The sequence below is a fragment of the Camelus bactrianus genome, chromosome 16 (assembly GCF_048773025.1).
Source record: "Camelus bactrianus isolate YW-2024 breed Bactrian camel chromosome 16, ASM4877302v1, whole genome shotgun sequence".
NCBI lineage: Eukaryota > Metazoa > Chordata > Mammalia > Artiodactyla > Camelidae > Camelus > Camelus bactrianus.
In genome coordinates this window covers 29585564-29611883 of record NC_133554.1, presented here as the reverse complement: position 1 = coordinate 29611883, position 26320 = coordinate 29585564, and the positions used below count along the sequence as shown (strand labels likewise).

Sequence of the window (26320 nt, the reverse complement as noted above, 5' to 3'; positions counted from 1 at the left end):
TGACCCCCTACCTAATAAACTACACAATCAAAACAAAATCCAGACCATAGAATACCCCCTGACGGAACTGGACCTCGAATGAAGTGAACTTAAGCTTTCCCAAAACTGTACAACAGAAATGTTCAAACGATTTCTATTTGCTCCACTACTGGCCTATGAGCCCAACAAACCCCACTTCACTTAGACTGGCTCTTTTTCTGACTAGGAAACCTGTCACACGGTTCAGCGTTTTCCCAGTCATATTTCTCAGTCTCCCAACTAGATTCTGTAACCTCTCCCATAGGCACCCAAAGGTGGTCTGGCAATCAACTGATACTTCCTAGGTCCGCAGTCATTTACCAAACTGAGTATTCTCAGTAAGGCTATGCTTGGCAACCCTAAGAAAAATTTCACAGGCCATACCTCTACACACACTTATCTCCCTTTCTCAAATGCCTTTTTTCTCTTTCTTCAGCCCTTCACTAACAAACTTTAACTTTATCTTCTGCCTCTGCTATTAGAACATAACCTCCAAAACGGCAGGGATTTTTTCAGTTTTCATCCATTGCTGTTTCCTCTCCAGCGACCAGAATAATGCCTGGGACTCCCCATTGTGGAAGAAAATCCAAGTATATGATAAAAAAGAACAAAAAAGGGAGCAGAAAAATTACAATCAATCACGCAGGGATTTCATTGCCAGGAATGAAATCTGGCACTAAGGCGGCTCACAAATATTTGTTGAACACAGTCGTTCTCAAAAGCTAGCCAGTCAACTACTTTGAGAGGCTATTAAAACACAGACTCCCAGGCCCATGCCCACGAATTCTCATTCCACAACCAAGTGGAACCCCTGAATCACAGCAATGTATTGAGGCAGGCAACAGAACGGCCAAAAGGGAAAAAACACTGAGCCTAGGGAGAAGACTGTGAGGCTGAGCCACGAAAAGATGCTCACAACTACATTTCGGTAAATAAATGTATTGAGCGCCTGCTGCATACGAGGCTTAGCCGCTCCCTCGGGGGAGGAGAAAGGCGCGGCTTCCGCCCTCCGGAGACTTTTGATCTGGCACCCCTCGATGCCCGCGTTCCCGGCTCCCTCCCACCTGATTGCTCCCCGGCTCCGCAGGTCGCCCAGGCTCCGCCCCCGAAGGCTCACCGCTCACCGGGCGCCCAGGACGCGCGCCGCGGCCTCCCTCACCTGTGGGCCCTGCAGACGCTGCAGCAGCGCGTCCTCGTCTTCCTCAAGACCAGCTCCTCCAGGCACCGCTCCACGGCCGGTTTGTCCTTCTCTAGCGTCAGGCGGTTCCGCTGCCAGAGCCGTCTCTCCTCCGCCGCGACTGCCACCCCAAGGGCCGCTACCCGCGGCAGTGCCGGCGGTTTCCGCTGGGATGAAAGAGCAGGCTTTCGGGCGGCCCTGCCGGCCCCACTCCTGCTCTTGGGTCCAGTCTCATTCCGCTCCTCCGTTTCAGCGGCATCCTCAGGTTGGAGAAGGAACGCAGGCGCTCACGTGGAACCTCACTGCGCCTGCGCCGGGGCCCTGGCTTTCCGCCGTGGACGAAGCCGCGGGGTCGGAAGAGAGCGGAAGGAGCCTGCGCAGTCCTTGAGCACGTGACCAGCACTCGCTTCCCTGCGTAACGCCCACTCCCCTCATGAGCCCCTCCCTGTGTGGGAGTTCCTCCGGCAGGACCAATCTTCCAGGTGGAGGGGGAAGCGGCGTGACTGGAGTGGAAAATTTTTCCTAGCACAACTTCGCAGCTGTAACTGATTGAACGGAGCACGATAAAGCCAGGGTATAAACTGAGACGACAGGATGAAACTTCTACTCTTCTTCCTGACCCCTTAACCACTCGACTTACACGAGCCCCAGTTGCTTTCTCCACCCCTTCGTCTTGGTACGGCCCTTGGAGTACGGAGCCTGCAGAGGGTCCCACGCTGGAAGACAGATAGGAGGGTAAGTAGGGAAGTGGGCCAATCGGGGCGCGGGTCACGGCGCAGGCGCGTTGGGGAGGGAGGGCTATGCTAATGTTGTTGATATCCTGGGGCCACCCGAGTTAAAGGGGGGAAATCCGGGGGCTGCTGCAGCCGCCACCGGTCTGGGCCCATCTGGGGCCCCCGTGTAATCGCCGTAGTCCCAGGGAGAGGCGCCTGCCCCCAGCTCGGGGAGGGGGCGCCGCGAGCCCGGGGAGCACGGACAACCCCTACCCATGAGGCCCTGATGGAAAACACAAAGGATCTGGTGAGAGCCGAGCGCGGCAGCTGCTTTGTGTGTCAGGTGGGGGGGTGGCGCCTGCAGCTCCCCGACCCCAGGAACCCTTGCAGCTCCCTGACCCTGCTCCCGGGCCTGCTTCTCCATCCCACGCCCCCTCAACCTCCGGACCCCCCCTCCCCCTGGCGGCCGTTAAACGATTGGGGGTTCCCCTCCCCCCACCCCCTCGCTCCTCGACTCACCGGGGTTCTCTTTATCCCTCCGACTTCTGAAGGAAAAATTTTAGAAGAAAGTTTTTCTCTTCGTCCCGCCCCCCCTCCCCCTTCAGCTCTGGCTGGGGGGAAAGGCTGGATTTTTCGGCCGCCCAGGGTGGGGGAATGGAGTCCTCACTTCTCCCAAGGGGGCAGAGTTTTGGTGCTTTGCAGAGGAAGGCGCCTATCCGCTGTGGGGCGACTGCCGCGAGGCGTTTCGCACGTGGAGGTGGAAAAATGGAAAGGGGGCGGGGTGGGCACGTGTGGGAGGGAGAGGTGGGAGTGGTGTTTGGGAGGCAGCAGCCAGGGCCGCCTATTTAAAAGGATTTTAAGTCGGTGGGCTTTATGACCGTTGAGTTCTCTTTTGTGAAATAAGAATCCTGACATTTCAGAGTCGGAAGAGACATTAGAGGTCACCCAAAGCGGCCGTCCCCTCTGCAGCCTCTCTGACAAGTGGTAGGTAGCCTGGGCTTTGCCTAAACCCCTGCAAATACTGAGCGCTCACTGCTGCCCAAGGAAGCCCTTTCCGTTCAGCTGTTATGACTGTTGTTTGCCTACCCTTACTGGACTCTCGTCTCATTCATGTCCTTGTTAAGATGATTCCCTTTTTACTTCTCAAATTTTCTCTCACATCCTCCTCACCCACCCACCGCTTATTGGCCTATATTTTGTGTGCCAGGAAAGAACAGCAGGGAAGTGGAGGAAGGAGATTTTAAGAGATAGTGAGGGCCAGCTGAAAACTTTGCTGGGTCTCTTCGAATGTGCTGGCTTCTATGTCTGAGGATGGTTGATATTTTTCTACAGGAAGCTTGGGAATTAAGGTCTGGGGAGTTCATGGCTGTCTTCTCCCACTAGTGCATCTTTTTGAAGTTAGAAATTTCAGTATTATCTCTGTAGTACTCCTGTCTCAAAGCACATTTCTTGTTTTCCTGAATCAGTCTCCCTAAGAATGCCTCAAATTGTGTCCTGGAGATTGTATTGAAGCTGTTAGAAGCACCTCCTGGTAGAGGGACGATCAGAAGAACTGCACTACCACCCCCACCCCCTTTTGACGTCTGTTTTTCTGTCTAGCTGGGCTTCCTTCTCAGTGCCCCTCCTTTGCAATGTTTTCATTTCTTTCTCTTTTTTTTCCAACTTTTTTGTGAAAGTTGAAATTTTTGCAACACTTTATATTTATTTAGAGTTTGCAGTATTTTTCATGATCCTTACATTACTGTGCACCTATAGTTATCACTCGGTAGTGGGGACAATTCAGTCTTTTTGTTACTTAGTGTTTTTCCAACGTTCTTCATTTGGTGAGCTATGGCGCTTCCAAAAGTAATTTTATTGGCATAGGAATCTTGGGGGCACGTATTTTCCTCTTCCTAATATGGTGAAGTGGGAGTTAAGACAACAGATAAAATGTGTAAGTGATGAATCTGGTATAAAAGCCAGAGAACAAATTTTATTTTAAACTCTCAGCCCCCTATTTAAAATGTTAGAGCACAGACTTTTTTTTTTTCTTTCCCTGTTTTACGACTTTTGCTCTGCTCTGATGTGCTTACACTGTGCTTTTTTTTTTTTTTTTTCGTTTGTTTACCTCAACACCAATGAGTGTTTAGAAAGAAAATAGCTTTTTTTTTGCACCACCTCCTTCTCTGAATAACAAGTAGCTTCTATTTATATAGAACCCCATACTCCAGGCTTATGGGTGCCTTGCAAATTATAGCAAAAACTGTCTTGAATAAGTATCTGTTTATAAGTATCTTATGTTGGGCCATGTTTTTTAACTCCTCCAATTTTTAATTTTACACAAACTTTGACATACGATATTTTCTGTAAATCTAGTCACTAAAGTTAAACATGAGAATGAATACTAGGTACTGGTAAAAGTTAATAGAGCTGTGTAATTGTCTGGACAGTTTTAATTAATGTGGAGTTCCAAATCCCTGCTCCCTTTAAACATAAACTGTCATGACTTAAGTTGACTGACTTTGGAGACATTTGCATTCTAAACATACTAGACAGGAATGACTGGTTTTATTTTTAAGGTAGACACTATTATATACTTTTATGGCCTGTTATATGTTGACCTGAATAGTGTCTAAACCTTAGATGTTCAGATGCTTTGAATCCTCAGTTACATTGGAAATTAAAATAAAATAATTTAAATTGTTTTAAACATAACATAGTAGTCAAAGGAAGGTAAAACTATAGCTTAGAAGTGAAAACAACATATTAATGTCATAAATACTAAACCACTAGGTTACTAAAAGCCAAGAGTGCTCAGTGCTTTGAGTGACCACATCCTAAATTAGACAAGTCACTCTTCTTTTGGTTGCTCCTTGTTTCTCGATTTTTATCTTTAAAATGTTTGGTAAATAAGATTTAACTTTTTCACATTTAAAATGTTAAGGTAAGCCATTTAAAAATACCATTAGTTTCAGTGTTTCAAATCCAAAAGAAAGATAAAAACATCAAGATAAAAGACGAGAGGAGACTTAATAATTACTTAAAACAAGCTAAGATATGCTTCCTAACACTAGGGGATTCTTGACCATCAAAGGCTACTTTTAACTTTATACAAGAACTGCAGGTTGTCTTGGATTTAATCATGATTTCTAAATAAATCTTTTTTTTAGGATTTTTTTCCCCACAAATTTATAATTTCTTGCTTTGCTGCAACCCATAAGATAGGGTGGAAAGAAAATAATTCCCAATTGAATTTTTAAAAATTTTTTTAGAGGGGAGGTAAGTAGATTTTACTATCTTTAAAAATTTTTTTCTCCTTGCCCTCCCATTAAATTTGGCGTGGGATGAAGTGATATAGTAAAGGGCACTGGCAGACTAGGTTAGCATTTCAATTCTGCCACTAACTAGCTTCACAACACATGTTCAGCAAGATCCTGTGCCTCAGTTTTCTCATCCTTCGAGTTGAAGGGCTGATATAGAATCACCATTGTCCAATAGAACTTTTTGTCGTGCTGGAAATGTCCTATATCTGTGCGATCTATGTGGTGGCCACTAGCCACACGTGACTGTTGAGGGCCCAAAATGTAGCTAGTGACTGAGGCACCCAGTTTTTAATTTGATTTATTCAGTTTTGATTTAAATAACCACAATGTCTGCCACCTTGGACATGCAGATACAGAACAGTGTTTTCCAAGCTTAGCTAATCTCTTGAATCACCTCTTGGGACTCTTGTAAAAGTACAAAACATCTGTCAGAGGTTATCATTCAGTAGGTCTGCAGTGGAACCTAGGAATGCAGGCCTTAGAAAGGTTTTTATTAGGTTGGTTAGAGAAACACTGCATTAGATTTCTGAGCTCCCATCTAGTTCTCACTTTAGTATTGGTAACTTAAAATGTAATGTAGTAGAAATGAGCTCTGGACAAAGTTGGCAGACTGGCCATCCTCTAGCTCTGGCAACTCCTGACCATGAACTTAGGCAAGTTTGCCTAATTTCTTCAACTTTCATTTTCCTCATCTAAAATAAGGACCAAACATCAGCCCTGCCTTCTTCCCAAGGTTTCTGTAAACCTCCAGTCAGATGTGATGACCACTGTATAAGAAGATGTGAGCTGCTATAAATAACTAAAATGTTGAGATATCTTTCCAAGGTCTCCTTTTCCCCCTTTTCAGTGCATTATCTAATTCCTACTTATATTATAGAACTAGCTGTAGATAATACTCATTAATTAACTTTGTGATTTCTTGTTCTCCCAACTATTTGGCCATAGTTTGTAGTCTGGTTTTAGGACATGCGTATTAAACGTAATATTTTTTAAAATTTCTGGTACTTAGCATAATACTTGCATATATTGCTCAGTAAATATTGGGTAGTACCATTTATTACTTTACTTGTAGACTTCAAAACTTTAATTAGCTAGTTTCAGATTATTTTATACACCAGAAAAATAACCCCCTTGCATACATGTGTGTTCAACTGTATTTTAATTGTTCCAATATCAATACCCTATAGTTATTATTATTCAGTGATTGTATATCTTTTGAGCAGCCAGCTTCAAATGTATTTTTTAAAGATAAACAACAAGAGAATATCATCACTTTACATCAATATTTTCAGGTTTATCAAGTCAACATGATGCTAAAAACCTATTTAACTTATTTTTTGACATTAACATTAATAAATGATTTTGCTTGTTTGCTCACATTACATTTATACTACAGTCCCAGCCACAGTATAAATTCTGTTATTTGGAGTAGAATTAATAGCTAATAGTGATGTTTAATGTAGCCCCTCTAGGCTACTACATTTCAGACTTAATTTTGACATGGTCATCTTATTTTTAATTAGCTTTTCAGGTTCATACTTAAGGGTCATAGCTTTCTTCTCTGAAGGATTGAAAGCCCATTCATGTGAATTATTTTATTTTGTCATACATCCTTCCTGTGTGGTAAGTGGTGTTTTCCTTATTTGGAGAGAGGGAAACTGAGTCCTAAGTAACTGTTGCATCCAAAATCCTAAATAATAGAACTAGACCTTGATCCCAAAGAGATGGAAATTTGTATTTTTATATATATCAAAGCATAGCTTCCTTTTGCTCACTATTGCTTTAAATTATAGAATATTATTATGTAAAATACTGTCCTCTCCTATCCATCCCTGGGTACTTCTCAGTTTCTCTAATTCGGATATTCAAGATGTTATTGCTTTCAGTTTGATTACATCATTGACATGGATTTATTCTTTCTTTCACATTGAACTTGTAAGAAACAAAAACCCAATAATCTCAAATCCTTACCATTTATTTTTCTCCCAATAGTAAGCTTAGAAAGCATAAAGACACTTCTGTTGAATCCAGTGACTTGTATGCCAATAGTGAAGTGAGGACTTTGAAAATTATGTGGGCCACTGTACCCTCTTGGTACAGATAATGGAGAGCTGGTTAACTTTTGATTAGTCTGTTCATATTGAAATTATACTATTATTATTTGCATGCTTGCATTTGGAATCACTAATGTTTTCTGTAATGTTTCTCCTAGAGAAATTTATGCTTTTATTGGAACCTTTGGGTGATTATACAAGTAAATTAATGGTTATACCTTTTCAATTCCTTTATGAATTTCACAAGAAGGAAGGTTCATCAGGGTGACAGTCACAGTAGGAAAATGAAATTCTGCTGTGATTTATGACTCCTTCCTACATTTTGTCACCATAAAAACCTTTTTTGTTTTATTTTTCATTATAGAAGTGTTAACATATTTGCTTTAAAAAAAATGAAAAATATGGAACGGTTAAAATTATCCTTCCATCCCATTCTCACCATTAATGGTTTAGCTATTTATTCTTAATAGGATCTTTCTAAATATATATATTAACAGACATAGATATATCAATCTGTGCATATACCAGCATATATTGTTTCTTTTAATAAAAAATGAATCATACTGTTCATATTTAGCAATTTACTTTTTTCACCTATTTTACCTATTGCTAATCATTCCCCTACTTATGGCTAGATTGCTTTCAGTTTTTCACTTGCTACAAAAAGTATCCTTCCACATAGATAGATTCTTGTGTCCCATGAGTGTATCTGAAGCACGAATTCCTAAAAATGAGATTGCCTGTTGGAAGCATAGTTACTTTTTTTAATTTTCGTTAAGTAATAGAAATTGCTTTCCAAAAAGATGGCATACATTTGCCTCCCTACCAACTGTATATGAATGCTGTTTCTCCCACATATAAATATGGCAGTGCGAGATATCATCAATCTCTTAATTTTTACCAGTTTAATGAATTTTTAGAGATAATTTATACTTTATAAAAATTCACTTTATGTTTACAAAAGTAATATGTTCTCTTGATAGTACCATGTAACAATAATAAAAATACCTGAAAAGGGGATCCCTTACAGCAATCTTTTTTTCTCTTCCCACTATAGCTTTCATGAAGACAGCTATTTTTAATTCTTTCATCTTTTTGAACTACCTCCATAATTCTAAATATTAGGCTCATGTTACTTCATGAATGAATTTTAGACAGTATCTTTTGACTTCCTCTGTAGTGGATGAGGAGTCACCATACATGCCCTAGTATTAGGTAAGGTTTCCCCATCTACAATCGTCCTATCACCTATATTCAAGGCCTTCAGGAGTCACTTAACATGATATTTCAGTTTTACTTTGAGAAAGTGGTCAAAAAGGCACACTACCTGAAAGTTTTATTTGATCTTTGACTTCTGTACTTAAAGAAATTAGCTGATAAAACCGTAATTAAGTAAAAAGAGAAAGGAGGTTAAAATTGAAGATAGATTTAAGATAATTTCCTTGACTCATATTGCTAGTGTTCGTTTTAGCTATATGACCTTGGGCAAATTACTTAGCCTGTTTGAACCTGTACTTCCTCATCTGTAAAATGGGAATAACAACAGTGTAAGGATTAAATGTATTACTACATATTAAGTGCTTAGAGTGTCCTTGACACATACAACATATCCTGTAAGTTGTATTATTTAGATTAGTTGTAGTCCTAATTATAACAGGCTTTTTATAAATAGTTAGCAAAAATAGTTCTTAAGGCTATCATGAAATTTATAAATAAAACTCGTGTAGGGTAAAATGTGTTTCTAAACCAAATTAGATGAAAATAAAGAAGACTTAGTCTGTAAAATTGTCAGGTGAATCTAATGTATGACAGATGAAGTGTTTCAGAAAATGGAAAAAACAGTATTTCTAAAATAATATATTCTAATATACTACTTAAATGTGTATGTGTAGACTTCCAAATCTGGAGAACAGTGGCAGAAGCCTGATGCAATTTTCCCACTCACCTACTGATGAACCAAAAAAACCCAACAAAAAGCACATAGAAATCACACACCACCCCTGCCTTCAGCATTAAGAAACAGATTACCACAACCTTCAGATTACCTGTAAGTAGAGAAATCAGATTCTGCCCATTCCTGTGGATATGAAGAGTAGGAAAGGGTAGGCTTAACAAATTCATTAAAAGAATTTAGGGGGATGGAAGGCTTAGGTGAAGCAGAAAATACCACTTCCCAAAGAGAAAAATCCAACATTTTAAGTTCCAAAATAATGAATATGGCTTGAAATATGATAGATCACAGCTCTAGCCCCAGAGAAGTGCTTGAAAGTAAGCAATACCAGAATTGGTACCCTGAAATTATAAGTAGTACTTCATAGGGAAGGAGTGAAGACATGGAGACTTGGAGTCATGGCCGTAAAGAGAATGAAGGAAAAGGAAAAAATAATCTTTCACAAAAAGAGGAACTTAAGACAATTCTTGAACTAGGAACTCTGACCATAAAATGAGTAGAAATAGAAGAGATTGGACCACATCCATACAGAAATTCTATAAGAAAAAAACAAATAATATGAATCAAAGCATATCAGCTGATGAAAATCTGTCCGCCCCCACCCCCCCCCGGATAAAGAAAAATATGAGGCAGAAGAAAGTTAACATATTAATACTCAAAATGAAATAAAGCATCCTCAAGCCAGTATTTGGACGGAAATAATGATTTAAAAAAAATGTCATTCAGAAATATAAAACAACAGAAAGGGACAAAAGACAGGAAGAAATAAAGTCAGATTAAACTGAGAAAAGAGAAGAAAAAAGTCATAAGAAATATGTCTAGTTTAAGAAATAAAGTCTAAGTTACAAGTTTCCCAACAAACAACAGAATCAAATGCAAGTATAATAAAAGACATAGAAGGAAAACAAGAGAATGAAATTTATTCTTTTAAATTGACTTTAAATGAAAGATGAGTCTAAAAAGTCTTAAGTGTAATTGATGTCTCTCAAGAAGGAAAAGAATAAATCTGTAATATTTAAAACCATAATCTAAGAAAACTTTCTGGAATAAAAGATCTGACTCTTGAATTTCAAATACATCAAAAGTTCATACCAGAAGATAAACTCCAGTATATATTTTAGTAAAGCTATTTAGCTTTAAAGATACAGAAAAATTCTCTGGGCCTCCAAGCAAAATGATGAAGTGACGTACAAGGACCAGATAATTAGAATGGTATTGGATTTCTCAAAAGCAACGTACAAAGCAAGACGATAGTGGAGCAGCATAAGGAAAGAAAATGCTAACCTAAGATTTTATACCCAGTCACCTATCCTTCAAGACTATAAAATAACAGTTTTGGACATGCCAAGAACTCAGAGAATACTGTACTCACTAGGCCCTTCCTGGGAAAATTATTGAAGGATGACCTCATCTAAGAGATGTTTGTGAAATTTTCTGCAAAAAGTAACAATATTTTACTTATATATCTTTTTAAACTAAGATTAAAACCAAGAGTAGGAACATAAGGTAAAAGAATAGTGCATAAATGATAAGGTTGTGACAAAGGAGAGAGATTGCAGCTAAAAAATACGGGCGGGTAAAGGGAAAAGAGAAAAATTAGAATAAAAGTGATGACTTTAGTTTGGCCATTACAAGAGACTCAGAGAATACTATCTGAAACTGAAAGAAACGTTGGGTAAGAAAAAAGAAACCTGGAGTGGTAAAAGATACTAATTCAAGGATAAGCATTAGAAAAAAGGATACAAACTTCAAAATACTGAAGGAATTTTTTAAAGACCAAGCAAAGAAAACCATCATGAAGGAAAAAAATACAATAAATATTGTATAATGCACTCATAAATTAGAAGAAAATAATATGACAATTGAAAACAAAATACCGGTCATATCAAGGAGGATTCTCTCACCAATTAAAAATATTTTCAGATAGGCTTAAAAATCACAACCCAACTTTATAACATACAAAAAGCCCTTAAAACAGCTAAAAATAAAAGGATGGATAAAGATATACTAAGCCAATAGAAATAAGAATGCAGAGTTGGCAATACTGATACCAAATTAGAAGTCAAACCAAAAAGCATTAAACAAGACAAAGGAGGACTGTTTAAATGCTAAAACTACAGTTCACAACAAAGATACAACAATTATCAGCAAGTCTATTTAAATCAGAAACTGTAAAAACGGAAACAGTCAAAAGAAACACTAAAAATGGAGACTTAAATGCTCTTAGCACAAGGTAGGTATAGTAGACAAAATATCAGGGTATAAAATACCTAAACAACATAATAAAGCAGATCTTCAGGTATATCCATCACTACATTCTAATAGAGAATATGCTTTCTTTCAAACAGAATATTCACAAAAGTTATTGATAATTAGGAAAACATCATTTTAGATCCCATTCAAGAAAACAAAAGCAAAACCAAAAAGCAAAAGGGCACTACCTTGATATTTAGAAACCTTCTGTTGTATGTTAGAAAGCCCTGTACAAGCATATTGATAGCAGTTTTATTTATAGTAGTCAAATCTGGGTTGAGAATGGTTAGACTAATACATTGATAAAGTGCAGTATTACTTAGCAGTAAGAAGCAATGAACCATTATACATGTAGTAACATAAGATAAATCTCAAAAATACTATGCTGCGTGAAATAGATACAAAAATGTATGGTTTTATTCCATTTCTATAAAATCCTAGCTATATGCAAAATTAACTAGTACTAAAATGGGGGTGGGGAGGGAAAAACTGACTGGGAAAGGACGTGAGGGAGCTTTCTGGAGTGACAGAAAAGTTCTGTATCTTGATGTGCATTCAGAATTATGCTTCAATTTAAAAAAATAAACAACTCGGGTAAAAGGGAAATGCAAACAAATTACAGTTTCTAAAAAATAATAATAATGAAAATACTGCATACACATCATAATCTGGAAAACATTTAAAGCATTAGCTGAGGAAAATTCATACTCCTGGATACCTATATTTTCAGTTGTAAAAGAAAAATAACAAATTTTATGTAAGATCTTTGGCTTTATCAGTGATTGATAAATTGGGCAGCATCCAATCTAGCAGAGAAGAGCTCTGAAGAGCTACATAAGATGAGACATTTTTATAGACCAAAGTGAGCAGGAGGAACAAAAGAATTGTACTGGGCATTTGCTGATTTGTTACAGTGGAGTAACTTGTGTTGATAGATTGACCTAGGCCTGTCCTTTCTGGGAGAGCTGAGTGTAGAAACCTAGCTACTAAATTTTGATTTGCTGACATGGGACTTAGCATGAGCAACTCCATCTTGGGCCTTATCAGGTTACTTTAACATAGTAAAAATGAAAGAATGAAAACAAATAGTCTCCAACTCAGAAATGAACAGCAAAGTAAGCAAAAAGAAAACACAAAAAAGAAAATAATAGATAAAAGTAGAAATTAATGAGTTGAAGAACAGAAAAACTACGTATCAAATTGCAAGTCAATTCTAGATTTTGGGGCGGGGGGATTCACAGAATGCATAAACCACTAGCTAGTTTAATCAAGGGGGAAAGGAGAAAGCACAAATTCGCAAAATAAGAAATGACAAGGGAAGTGATTAGAAGAAACTGAGGAAATCATACACAACTATTTTGCACACCTCTATGCAAGTAAATTTGAAAACCTAGATGAAATGGATTATTTCTTAGGAAAATACAGTTTAAGAAAATTGGCCTCGCTAGGGATTAAAAAAAAAACTTAAACTATTTCCGTTGAAGAAATAGAGAAATTTATCAAGAAATAGAGAAATTTATCAAGGAGCTATCCCACAAAACATGAGGCCCAAATGATTTCACAAGGAAGTTCTACAAAACCTTTAGAGACCACATAGTTGCAATGCTACATGAATCATTTCACACCATAGAAAATGAAAGAAAGGGGGGAGGGCATATAGCTTAGCGGTAGAGTACATGCTTAGCATGCACAAGGTCCTGGGCTCAATCCCCAGTACTTCCTCTAAAAATAAATAAGTAAACCTAATTACCCCCACCCCCACCCCCCAAAATAAAAAAAGTAGAGAGAATGAAAGAGAACTTCCTAATTATTTTATAAAGCAAGAGTTACAGTGATTTCTAAACCTGATAAAGATAGCACAAAAAATAGAAATTAGATATTTATGAATGTCAATGTAAAACTCTAAATATTGTGCAGTCTAATACCATATTAAAATGCATTGTGATGAAGTGAGCTTTATAGTAGAAATACAAAGATGATTCAGTATTTGGAATTCTGCTGATATAATTTACCATATTAATAGCTCTAAGGAGAAAAATCATATTCTCTTTCTAGATGCTGGGAAAGTCTGTGACAAAATATACCACCTGTTCCTAATAAAAGCTTTTGAGAAAACAGGAATGGATAAATCCTTCCTTAACATGATTTTTGTAAATATGTGCACACACCTTAATTCTAAAGCCACTTAATAGGGAAACACTAAGATTAAGAAATGAAGTAAGGGTGTCTGTTGTCTCCACCATTTAACATTGTGCTGGAAATATGAACCAACACAGTTAGGGGAAAAAAACATTTATAGGCATAATGGAAAAAAGATGAAAAGTTTCTTTGCAAGTAACATGATAGTTTGCCTGGAATGCCCTAGAAATTCAATGATACAACTTTCAAAATAATTTAGCAAGATTGCAGTATTTAAAATAATCTTAATGTATTCAGTAACCAAGTAGACAATATAACAAAAGGGGAAATTACATTTACATTAGCAACAAAAAGTAGATAAAATACTTAAGTTCATAAGGATTTGCTTTGAACAAGAAATATTTAGGGGGGAAGGTATAGCTCAGTGGTAGAGTGTGTGCTTAGTATGCACGAGGTCCTTGGTTCAATCCCCAGTACCCCCATTAAAAAAAAAATATATATATATATATATACACACACACATCCACACCTAATTACCTCCCCACAAAAATTGTTTTTAAATTTTTTAAATTGCATGGCAAAAAACTCCATAATCAAGATCAAAATTTGCCATATGTAACAGACAATGGTAAATTCAGGATAGGTTCTTAAATACAGAGAATTTTGAAAAAAATTTAAAGATTAAAAACACTAAAGAAAAAAGAGCAGAAGATAAGAACAGACAATTTCACACACACAAGAAGGTACAAAAATGGTTCAGTGTAGGACTATACTGATTTTTAATACCAGTCCCCACTAAAAAGGATGAGAGCTCCTTGGAGGAATGGTTGATTTCAGGGACGAAGCAGCAGAGGTATAAAATGATCCTGGAATTTCTTGATATCCCAGAAAATAAGGCATTACTCTAAAGTTGACCATGTCAGAATGATGTAGGAGCCAGTTCAAGGGGGTGCTAGTTGCCAAATCTGAGATTATTTGAGCCCTCAAATAATTAAGGACGGTAATGAGTTATACACCATTAGAGGGGTGGAATAGGAGTTAGCGAATTCATACTGATGATGAGTAGGTAGGTAGATACACAAGTGGAATGGTGGGGGAGTTCCCTGCTGACTGGTAAATGAGTACTAGAATTAGAAATCATTTGGCAGCCATCACAGTAATGTTTGGTTTGGCAGAAGTTACTTGATCCCTAATTTAGGGATGAAGTGGGTGGGATTTCAGTGAGAAACAGAACATTTGTATTTTTTAAGTGTCCCCAAGTTTGCTTATTAGTTGCAAGGAGAAATATGGTAAGTATACAGTGCAAAAACTGGGCAACACCTTGGCAGAGTGATCAAAGTGAACATCACTAGTGAGGGGCAGATACGCATCTTGTGCCTCTGGATGTAATACTCTGAGAGGGATACGTCACTTAGGTAGTATTATGGGGATATATAACCTGAACGTGAGGAAACTTCAGATGAACCCCATGTGAGAAGCATTCTTTTAGAAAAAGGGGAGGAGGCCTGCATTCTCCAAAATTAATCTCCCAGATTAAAGGAAACAAATACAACATGATCCTGATCTGGAGGGAAGAAATGCTATAAAGGACATTATTGGGTCCATTGGACTATGGATGGTAAATTAAGGCAAAATATTGTTAAATTCTGAAACTGATAACTATGCTATAGTTAAAAGAGAATGTTTATATTCTTAGGAAATGCACATTGAAATAGTTAGGGATAATGACACATTGTATGCAACTCTCAAATGGTTCAGAAAAAAATTATATATTTCAAAAGAAAAGTAAAACAAATGGGGCAAATTTTTAGTTATTGGTGAATCTGAGTAGAGTATACAAAATTTCACTATACTATTTTTCCAACTTTTCTGAAAGTTTGAAGTTATTTCCAAGTAGGATGTTTTAAAAAAGAAAGACTATGCTAACATACCATTTTCATCCAGCATATTGGCAAAAACAACAACAACAAAAAAAACACTACTGCTGGCACAAATGCAAAATGGTAAAATTTCCATGGAGAGGAATTGGACAATACCTAACAAAATTACATAGATAGTCACCCTTCTACCCAGAAATTCTGCTTCTGAGAATATACCCTGAAAGTATACCTCAAGCAATTTATATGTGTGTGTGTGTGTACATTGCAGCAATATTTGTAATTACAGAACATTGAAAACTACTAAATGTCCAAATGAGAGATTGGTTAAATAAACATACACAGAATGGAGTACAGTGTAGCTCAAAAAGGAATGAGGAGATGTCTTTGCACTGAAATAAAGTGATTTCCAGGATATATTTGTAAATTAATGAAAGGAAAGGACAGAGGAATTTAGTTTGTGGCTTTTTGTGTAAGAAAGAAGAGGAAATAAAGAAGCATAAATACACCTATTTACCTTTTCATAACATACACAAGATGAGCCAGAGAGTAATAAAATTGGTCACCCAAGAGTTGATGAGGTAGGGAAGGAAATAGCATTGCTCCAGGTTATACCTTATGGTATAGTTCTTTATACTTGAAAGCAGGGTGAATTTTTTTGATAGTCCAAAAAGACCAAGTTAATTCAATAAGGATGTCAGAGGAAACTAAAACCAAAAGCAGACCAAACTGGATTTATTTCAAATGAGTAACATAACCACATTGAAGGATGGAGAAATAACTAACCCAAGAAACTCTTAAACTCAGTACTCCTTCCCTCAGTTCGGGGAGAAAAGCCTTCAAAGAAAATCTGAATTCAAAAGTTTACTTTTGTATCAAGTATGGATGTTGTGTTTCTGAAGCTAGTTAAATGTGTAAGAGGGTGGAGCAAATGAGTAAATGTTAATTTTGTTGGAAGCCAGGTTTTTCACTGGAAGAAGAGAGAGACATACAGATGTGGGAAGGTAAGGAAAAGCCCTGTGGGGATGGATTGGAATTGGAGGTGTAACTGTGAACTCATGATTTTCTAAAATATATTGTATATACATATGACACATGTCACATACATGTGTACATATATATTCCAACTCCATGCACTGAAGAGCTCCAGAAGCAATGAGATACCCAAGAAACAGCACATGGAGTACCTCAATCATTATTTGACATCCCCCAGAAAAGAAACCGAGGCTCTTTGATTAAATGGTTGATTCCAGGACTGAGATAGGAAAAAGTGTAAGCCTAGAGTGTCTTGATAGGCCAGAAAGTAAAGGATAACTCAAAAAATACTAGGGGCATGTCAGAATGACATAGGAGTTGGCTTGAATGGGCTCCCACTGGCCAAATCTGGCATAATTTGAGCCCCCAAATAATTAGGACAATAATGAATTATAAGCAATTGAAAAGTAGGAATCCGTAAGTTAATACCCATAAGAGAAAAAAGAAGGATCTTCCTTACAGAAGAATGCCAGCTGATGAATATGGAAGGAATTCTGGGGTTGGAAAATGATAGTAAAAGATTGGGTAAGAATCATCATTGGATGCTGAATCTGGAGTGAAGTTTTGAGGAGGAGAATATTTGCATGCTCTTGAAGTGTCTCCCTGTAGATTGCTTATTGAAAGAGGGAAAATAGACACCAATGGAGAACCAGACCAAAGCTAGACCAAGTCTTCAAACTTATCATCACCAGTAAGGGGCAGATGAGCATCATGTAATCTGGATGTGCTACCATGAGAAAGGTAGTGTCAGTGATGTAATATTGCAGTGTACAGTGAATCTAATGTTGAGAAAACTTCAAACACAAAAAGAGGAAATTTTTATCTTAGAGAAGGAAAAGAAGTCTGCATGAAAGAATTCCAAATAATTTGTGTAGATATTTCACCCTCAAGGAGGGGTACATAATTCCCCATTCCTTAAGTGTGGATTTCAAATAGTCGCTTTCTTCCAAAGAGTACAGTATGGAGAGGGGTGAAGAGTAATTTTTAAGTAGAGAATCCTGATGACTACTTCCTCAGGCAAGTGGTCAAGGTCACCATCAATAGGGATAAGTTATGTTGACAAGATGTATCCTTGGTGTATGCTATACTACAGAGGGCATTTTACCTCTGATCTTCATCCCAAAAACATAACCCCAGTCTGATCTTGAGGAAGTTACGAGACACATCCCAACAGTAGGGACATTCAGCAAAAATACCTGACCAGTACTCCTCAAAACTGTCAAGGTCATCAAAAACCAAGAAAACCTGAGAAATTGTCACAGCCAATAGGAGTTTACATTACACTAAATGTAATGTGGGATCTTGGAACAGGAAAAAAAAATTGGGTAAAAATGAAGGAAATCTAAATAAAGTACAGACTTAGTTAATGACAGTGTATCAATATTGGTTCATTAATTACAACAAGTGTACAATACCAGTGTAAGATAGGGGAAACATTTTGGGTATAGGAAAAGTACTGTATCTTCAAATTTTCTGTAAATCTGTTGGAACTTAATATAAATGCTATAAATAACTTGTAAATAAAAATTAAATATTTTACAGTAAAAAATAGCTATTTACTATTACCTTCCTTAAAGAGAATAGGGAGGACATAATCATATATAAAGAATAGTCACTTACATTTAATAAATTAAGCTTTATGAAAAGACGTGTAACTCGGACAATAAATGTAAATTGACATTTACTCTTTTATCTTCATCCTCCAAGCTTTTTATTCAAATTGATCAAAAAACTTGCTTCTGTTATTTTTAATGTCATTGAGAAATGAGGAATCACCATATCTTTATAGCTATCCACTTCATTAAAACATTAATGTTTGTATAATTATATGAATAGTGTTTACTGCTGCTCAGCCTAGTCATTGTACTGTGTTCCTTTTTTTAGTATAACTTTTTTCTTGGAGTTAATCATTTTTTTGCATTTAATCATTATTTAAAATATCTTTTCAAATCCTCCAACAAACTCTGTCAAACACAAAAATTCATTTTTATCCTAGAGCCCCATCAACCTCCATCCTTCATCCTCCTTCTCTCATATAGTCTGCTTGCTTTCCAGCCTCCAGCACACCTGTCATCCAAGGGGCATCCCTTTGTCATTGTCTTGGAAATTACCTTTACCTCTGTCCTGTGTTAGATCTTCTTTCTTCATTACTTTGATGTTATAATGAAGCACGTCTTCTAGTAATTTCTTGAGTAAAGTGAACATGGGAGCTAAGTTTTTTGAGAGTTGGCATTATCTGAAAATACCTTTATCCTACCATTATATTTGGTTGATAGATTGACAGGCTGTAGATTTTTTTTAAACAACTTTCTTGAAGTAAAACTGACATGAGATTAAAACTAGACATCTTTTTTTCTTTTTTATTGAAGTATAGTCAATTTACAATGTTGTGCCAGTTCCTGGTATACAAAATGTTTCAGTCATACATATACATGCATATATTCCTTTTTGTGTTCTCTTTTTCATTATAGGTTACTACAAGATATTGAATACAGTTCCTTGTGCTATACAGGAGAAACTTGTTTATCTACTATGTATATATATAATGTTTATTTGTAAATATATAAATACATATATATTTGTAGGTAGTATCTGCAAATCTCCCACTTTATTCCTTCCCACCCCCTCCCCCCCGGTAACTATAAGCTTGTTTTCTATGTCTGTGAGTCTAAAACTAGACACCTTTAAAGTAAACAATTTAATAAAGTTTTAACAAATGTATATAACACTCATGGAGCCATCACTATAATCAAGATACAGAACCCAGAAGTCTCCTCTGCTCTATAACCTTTTTCTCACCCCCAGCCCCCATCCCTTCCTGGGAAACTACCTGTCTGTTTTCTGTCACTATACATGAGTTTGCATTTCCTAAAATTTTATATAAATGAAATCATACAGCATGTACTCTTTTTTTGTAAGGTTTTCTCTCATTATTATTGAGATTTATTCCTATTGTATCGTTAATTCATTCTTTTTTATTGCCGAGTAGCAAAATGGAATCATTGTATGGGCAAACCATAGTTTGTTTATTCATTTATTTGTTGATGGGCATTTAGGTGTTACCAGTTTTGAGCTATTATGATCAATTATATGTCTTTGTATGGACTTATGCTTTCATTTTTCTTATATAAATATCTAGGATTGGAATGGATGGTAAGTGGTGTATGTATAGCATTTTAATAAACTACCTGTTTTCCAAAGTGCTTCTACCATTTTACATTCCCATCTGCAATGAATGAGAGTTCCATTTGCTGCACAGACCAGAGAGGGTTTTTTGGTTTTAGGGGGTTTTTTTGGTCATTCTAAGAGATGCATAAGAGCATTTTGTGATTTTAGTTTGTATTTTGCTAATGACCAGTGATGTTGAGCATCTTTTCATGCCCTTATTTGCCATCCATATACCTTATTTGTGAATTGTCTTTTTAGATCTTTGCCTGTTTTCCTTTTACCTGGGTTGTTTCCATTACTGAGTTTTAGTAGTTCTTTATATATTCTAGATACAAATCTTTTATCAGATACATGATTTGCAAATACTGTTTTCCAGTCTGTGGCTTGTCTTATTCTCTCAGTGGTGCCTTTCAAAGACCAGAAGTTTTCAATTTTGATAAAGTCCAGTTTATCAGTTTTTTCCTTTAATGAATCATATTTTTGATACTTGTGTACCTAAACTAAGATTGTGAAAGTTTTCTCCAATATTTTTTCTGGATGTTTTATAGTTTTCGCTCTTACTTTTAGATCTATGATCCATTTTGAGTTAATTTTTGTTTATGATATAAGGTATAGATCAAAGTGGTTTTGTTTTTTGTTTTTTGCATATGGTTATCTACTTGTTCCAGCACATTTTGTTGAATGCTATATTTTCTCCACTGAATTGCATTTTCACCCTTATCCAAAAAATCAAGTGACCATATATGTATGGGTCTATTTCTGGGCTCTGTTTCTTTTGATCTATTTGTTTGTCTTTATGTCAAAATCCCACTGCCTAGATTAATGTAACTTCATCATACATCTTGAAGTCATGAAGCTTATGTCTTTGAACTTTCTTGTTCTCAAAATTTGTTTTGGCTATTCTAAGTCCTTATGGTTCCATATGAATTTTAGAATCAGCTTGTCAATTTTTATCCCAAAATCTGCTGTATTTTGACTAATTGTGTTGAATCTGTAAGTCAATTTGGGAAGAATTGGCATTTTAACAATACTGATTCTTCTGATTCATGAACACAGTACATCTTTCCATTTTTTTTTAGATCTTATACTCTTAGAACAACGTCTAATAGTTTTCAAGGTGTCAGTCTTGCACATCTTTGCCAGATTTATCCCCAGTTATTTCATGTTTTTGATGCTATTATAAATGGTATTTTTATTTCAATTTCTGTTTTTTTATTGCTAGGAAATAGAAATACACCTTATTTTTCTGTATTGCTATTGTGTCAGGTGTTCTTGCCAAACTCACTTATTAGCCCAGGTAGCTTTTTGGATGTTTCATCAGATTTTCTGCAGTGATGCATTATATCTGGGAATAAAGATTTATTTAAATTTCTTTCTTTCCAATCTGGATTCTTTTCTGTTTCTTTTTTTTTTTTTTTTCTTTTTGCATTGGCTAAATTTTCTAGTACAATATTGAATAAAATTTAGTGACAAAAGCATATATACTCATTTTGTTCCCAGTCTTAGAGGGAAAAAAATCCAGATTTTCGCTATTAAATTTGATGCTATCTTTAGGATTTTCCTAAAAGCTCTGTATCAGGTGAGGAAATTCTCTTCTATTCCTAGTTTGCTGAGGTTTTTTAATCAGGAGTACATCTTGGATTTTGTCAAATGCTTTTTCTGCGTTTCTTGATAATCATATGACTTCTTTTTTAGTCTATTAATATGGTAAATGTTGATTTTCAATGTTGAATTAGCTTTGTATTCCAAACCCATTTGGCCATCCTGTGTTATTTTTATGTACTGTTGAATTCAGTCTGCTAAAAGTTAGTTAAAAATGTTTGCATTCTATACTGATGAGTAAGTAGCATTCTGTAGTTTTCTTGTAATGGCTTTGTCTGGTTTGGGGCTCAGAGTAATGCTGGCCTTTTAGAATGAATAGGAAACTATTTCATCCTCTTCGGTTCCTGGAAGAGTTGATGTAGAATCTGTAGTATTTCTTAAGTAGAATTCCCCAGTGAAGCCATTAGGGCCTTGTTGATGTGAAAGTTTTTAACTACAGATTTGGTTTTTTTACCTATTCAGATTATTATAGTTATTTACCTATTCAAGTAATGTGTTTCTTTATGTGTAAGATTTGGTTTCATGTCTTTCAAAGAATTTGTCCACTTCTTCTAAGTTGTCAAATTTATTAGCCTAAGGTTGTTGGTAGTATACTTACTGTCTTCTTACTATCTATAGAATCTGTAATGATGTCATCTCTCATTCATGATATTGGAAAGTTTGTATCTTTTCTCTTTTTTTCCTTGTCTCTGATTTGAGGTTACTCAGTCTTACTGATCTTATCAAAGAACCAACTTTTTCCTTTTTTTTTTTTTCTTTCCTTTTTTTTTTTTTTAATTGATTTTCACTTGGAGTTTTGAGTATAAATTTTCTGGTAAGAATTTTTTTCCTTTAGAAGTTTGAAGGCATTGCTTTTATTAATCGTGTTATTAAGAAGCCAACTGGTTTCCTAATTCTCTTTTCTTTTTATGAGACATAGTGTTTTTCTTGAAGCTTTTAGTATGTCAGAGTTTTGTAATTTTTATAATGATGTACCTTGGTTTTTTTTTTTTTAAGTCATTAAGCTGGTCTTGCATGGTCTCTCATTATAGAAACTGTCTTTTGATCAAAATGGATTTTGTATCTTTTGGATATAACTTTTATCTTTTCTCTTTTATTATCTACTTGTCATAATTTTTTTTTTGAAGTTTTCTTTTGCTCTCTGCATTATTTCTGTCTCCTATAGATTTTTTTTTTATAAGAGTTGTTTTGTTCTTTCACATTCTTCAGGATTGGTAATCCTTGCCTGTTTGTCCCTATTTTCATGGTTAGTTACTAAACAGCTAATGGGACTGAATGTGCCTAAACTGGGCTTGTCGACTAGTGAGATTCACCATTGTGATTGGTTACTTTTTAAATCTTCTCTCTGGTCTGCACTTTCACTGTAATCTGTTTACATGTGGATATCTTTTTGTTGTGCTTAATATATATTGTAGTTCCATCTATGAATTCATGTTTTCCTTATTTTTTCAGAATTCTCAGCCAGTATCTCATTCAGCTTTACCTTTCTCTGTTCTCCATGTTCTTTCTCTTTGAGAGAATTCATCGTGACATGTGTTACTGGATCTTTACATTTGGTGTTCTTTTAACCTCTTATTTTCTGTTTTTGTTGTCTTTTTGCTATTTTGGGTTCTTTCTTAAAGTTTATCTTCCATTTCCCCAATTATTTTTCAGACATGTTTATAAACTACTATTTATCCCATCCATTGAGGTTTTTGGGTGTTTATTTTTATAGCAGTTAGGTTTTTCGTTTGGTTCTTTTCAAATCTGCCTGATTGCTTTGTATTCTTTGTTCATTTTTCAATAATATTTTTATTTCTTCTTAGACAGTTTTTATATGGTTATTTTATATTCTGTCTCTGGTAGTTCCCGTGCCTAACTATTTGGGATTCCTAATCTATTTCTGCTGACACTTGAGGTGAATTGCTTATTGTGTGTTTGATATTTAATTGTGTCCTGATACTTGATAAAATCTGTGGGAATGCTGAAAGGTCTGAATTGTAGGTGATTATTTTCTGAAATTGTTTAGTATTGCTATTGCTGGGTATCTAGGGACACTGGTAGCCTGGAACCACTGTAATCTTTCAATGTGGGGATTTTCTGACCATCTCGGGTAGAATAAGTTATAATCTCAGAGGAATCCAGGAGGGTAGGGCTTTGGTTGCCAAATCACAGAGAAGCCTCCACCCACAGCATAGGCAGAGGGGCTCTCTTATATATCCCCTTTGCATATAGTCAAATTTTTTTTCCCACCCATTTTTCAGCTCTCGTGGAAGTTGCAGCCCCCTTGGGGTTTTGGTCTGATGCAGGAGTTTCCAGTTAAGCTCCTCACAGTAAATAAATGGTAGGTTTTTACATAGGATAAATTGATTACAGTTCATATATATAGTTCACTAGCATTCTATCCTAATATAAGAAAAACTACTTCCCCAAGTAGAATACAGCTTCCTAACTAGCACGTCTTGGGTTACGTGTATGTCAAGATACTCATTCCTGCAACACTTGCGGCAGTCAGAGGCCTCAAGCTGTGTGCATCCAGGGGCTTATTTCCCTTATGTTGTATAGAGGATCATTTTCTTTGTGTGCAGGGACTGTGGAAGATATCAGAGAGCATTTCTCTAGAAAATTAGTCCTTAAAAATGCCTTGGAAAAGGCTACATACTGTATGTCCCTCTTAAATTATTATAATGTTCATAAGCATATTAAAGGTTCAAAGAGGGCTTTGAAGTAAGGAAAATTTCCCATATGTATTTGACCATAATACTTTTTTTTAATGTTAACAGCCTATAATTATTGAAACCAAAATGTTCGTAATCATTGGCCCCGTGAAATTTTAGGGTTATATTCTCTAAGAAGTAGAATCAGAATAAGATAGTCTGTGTTGACATTTAAGGGTCAGTGAACATGTGTTAGCTGCTAACCAAGCTGGCTGATGAGCTTATGTGTATAAAAGAGCATCTCTGCATGGAGTTAGGATGGATGAATTTATTAGAGCTTAGAATTCTAGCCAGTGTTTAATAAATGTGTATTTCAGGCATTGTAATAGATATTTCATAGTGTCTTTACATTGCCCTTGAGAGAAAAATACATCAAAATTTACCCTGACCTTCAAGGACCCTGGTGATCTGGCAAATGCATCCTCCTCCAACCTTCACCTCCCACACCTCTCACACTGGGCACCAGCCACACTGGCCTTTTAGTACACCAGGTGTATTCCACCCTGAAAGCCTTTGCCTTGCTCTTCCCTTTGCCTAGAATATTTCAGCACCAAATATTCACGTGGCTGCTTTTTTGGTCCTCAGGGTCTTTCCTCACCACTGAATCTCAGTTGACTACCCCTGCCTTGTTACTTTGTTATCACATGGCCTTGCTTGGATTTCTCCCACTAGTAGGCTATATAACTTTTATGAGAACGTGGATCTGGTCTGCTCTGAACACCTCCTTTCTTTAGCCCCTGTTACTGTGAAACACACAAATGCTCGATCAATAATTTTTGAATGTTGAATAAATAAGAGAAAGAAACTCATTACTTGTCCAAATTCACGTAAATAAGTGACAAAGCTGAGTCTCAAACCTCAGTGTGTCAGAATTCTGTGCTGTTAGCACCACACTTTAAACAAGGACTACCCCATTCTCTACCTCCCACCCTATCAGTTCAAAATATTATTAGACTTTTCCTTTTGAATTGCCTTCAGAGTCTTGTTTATTCTTTTGAAATCTCTTGAGTGGTAGCAGATTTTGATTCTTTGAAGTTATACCTGATTAATAGAAATAACTAAAAGTTACTCAGAACCAAATCTGCTAAATAATCAGAGTAGGGAAAACTATAGTAGGGGGTGGGGGAATCATTCTAAAATGACCACGGACAGTAAGCTTTTCTTTTTTAAATTGGGTCTAAAAGAGAGCTCTAAAGGAAAAATACTAAAAGATAAAGTTAGAGGTTATGACAATATTAGTAGAATATGTGTAGAGCCTCTCAAGGGGGCATCTTAAAAGACTGTATTCATGTGAGTATATAATAGTTCCACTGTGTGGACTAAGAGACCAGTTCTGTTGCTTTTGTAGTTACACCTGATGCAAGTGAAAATCTCAGTTTCCTATCTCAATGCAAATGTTTAATACTAGCGTATCTGAAAATGACACTTTATTCAATAAAACTAAGAGATGCGTTTGGATGGTTTTGTCTTGTCAAGCTTGGGACAGCAGAGTTCAGCTTTGTTATTGGTCATGTTAAGATGTTAAACTAACCAGAAAAGAAATTGTGCATAAAGTGTAAGATGATGCCAAAAAAACTCTTAACTGAAGCAAAAGAATACAGATAGGTGCCAAACTCTAAAGGTTTTTTGGTTGACGGTTTTCACCCTGCTTGTAACTTACTGTATGTTTAGTGATGGTTTGGGGTTTTTATTTCAGATATTCCTTTCTTTTTTCCCTTTGTTATTTCCTATATTATTTTGATTTTCTTCTCACTAAACTTGAAATTTAGAGATTTATTTCAGGAAAAATTGGAGTGGTGGTATCAGTTTAGGGGTCTTTGTGTAGCTTGAATGAGGGAACATGTGAACATTTTTTACAGGAACATATGAGTAGCATTCAATGAACATGATACATAGAATCTTTGTGCTTTTCTTTTGAAAGAGAAATGTTTAGCTTGAGATGACTTTTTTCTAACCATTTATGTTAAAGAAAAAAATGAAATATTGGTCACACAGAAATGCTATCTTCTATAATTTTCGAAATAACTAATACCTTAAAATTGTCTCTAAAGTTTTAAATTTTCCATCCTTCCTGAACTCTTAACAGTGATTTTTAAAAGCATCTATATATTTCCTGCATGCTCTAAATTATAATAGAAATTTACAATTCTAGAGATGAGGCAAATTAAGAAATCATCTTAATTTGTTATGTGTATTTTACCACAGTTTTAAAAAAAGAAATCATCTGATCTTATCTCATTTTCATAGAGAAGTGATGTATCTAGTTTATGGCAAAACTGGAATTATTACATGGTCTTGTGATTCCCATTGGGTGTTTTTTCCATCATTATTGTTA

General features: G+C 36.3%; 2 protein-coding genes across 14 annotated transcripts in view; one reads left to right on the top strand and one right to left on the bottom strand.

Annotated features, from left to right (window-relative positions):
* Window positions 1-2185, bottom strand: part of LOC141573535 (uncharacterized) — a 117927-nt gene extending 115742 nt beyond the window's left edge. The window contains exons 1-2 of the mRNA XM_074341903.1: window positions 2026-2185; window positions 1178-1481 (exon numbers count right to left, since the gene is read on the bottom strand). Coding sequence (XP_074198004.1) covers window positions 1178-1481; window positions 2026-2185 — 464 coding nt within the window. The remainder of the gene's footprint in view (window positions 1-1177; window positions 1482-2025) is intronic.
* Window positions 1477-26320, top strand: part of MBTD1 (mbt domain containing 1) — a 62192-nt gene continuing 37348 nt past the window's right edge. For 2 of the 13 annotated variants that reach the window (XM_074342854.1, XM_045512589.2), the window contains exons 1-2: window positions 1477-1930; window positions 2829-2892. Coding sequence is in view for 6 of the 13 variants with exons in the window: in XM_045512584.2 (XP_045368540.2) it covers window positions 2195-2215 (21 nt within the window). In the remaining 7 variants the exon portion in view is untranslated. Of the gene's footprint in view, window positions 1931-1952; window positions 2216-2828; window positions 2893-23532; window positions 23613-26320 lie in introns of those variants that run through there. The other 11 variants (XM_045512588.2, XM_045512587.2, XM_045512591.2 and 8 more) reach the window with 8 other exon arrangements.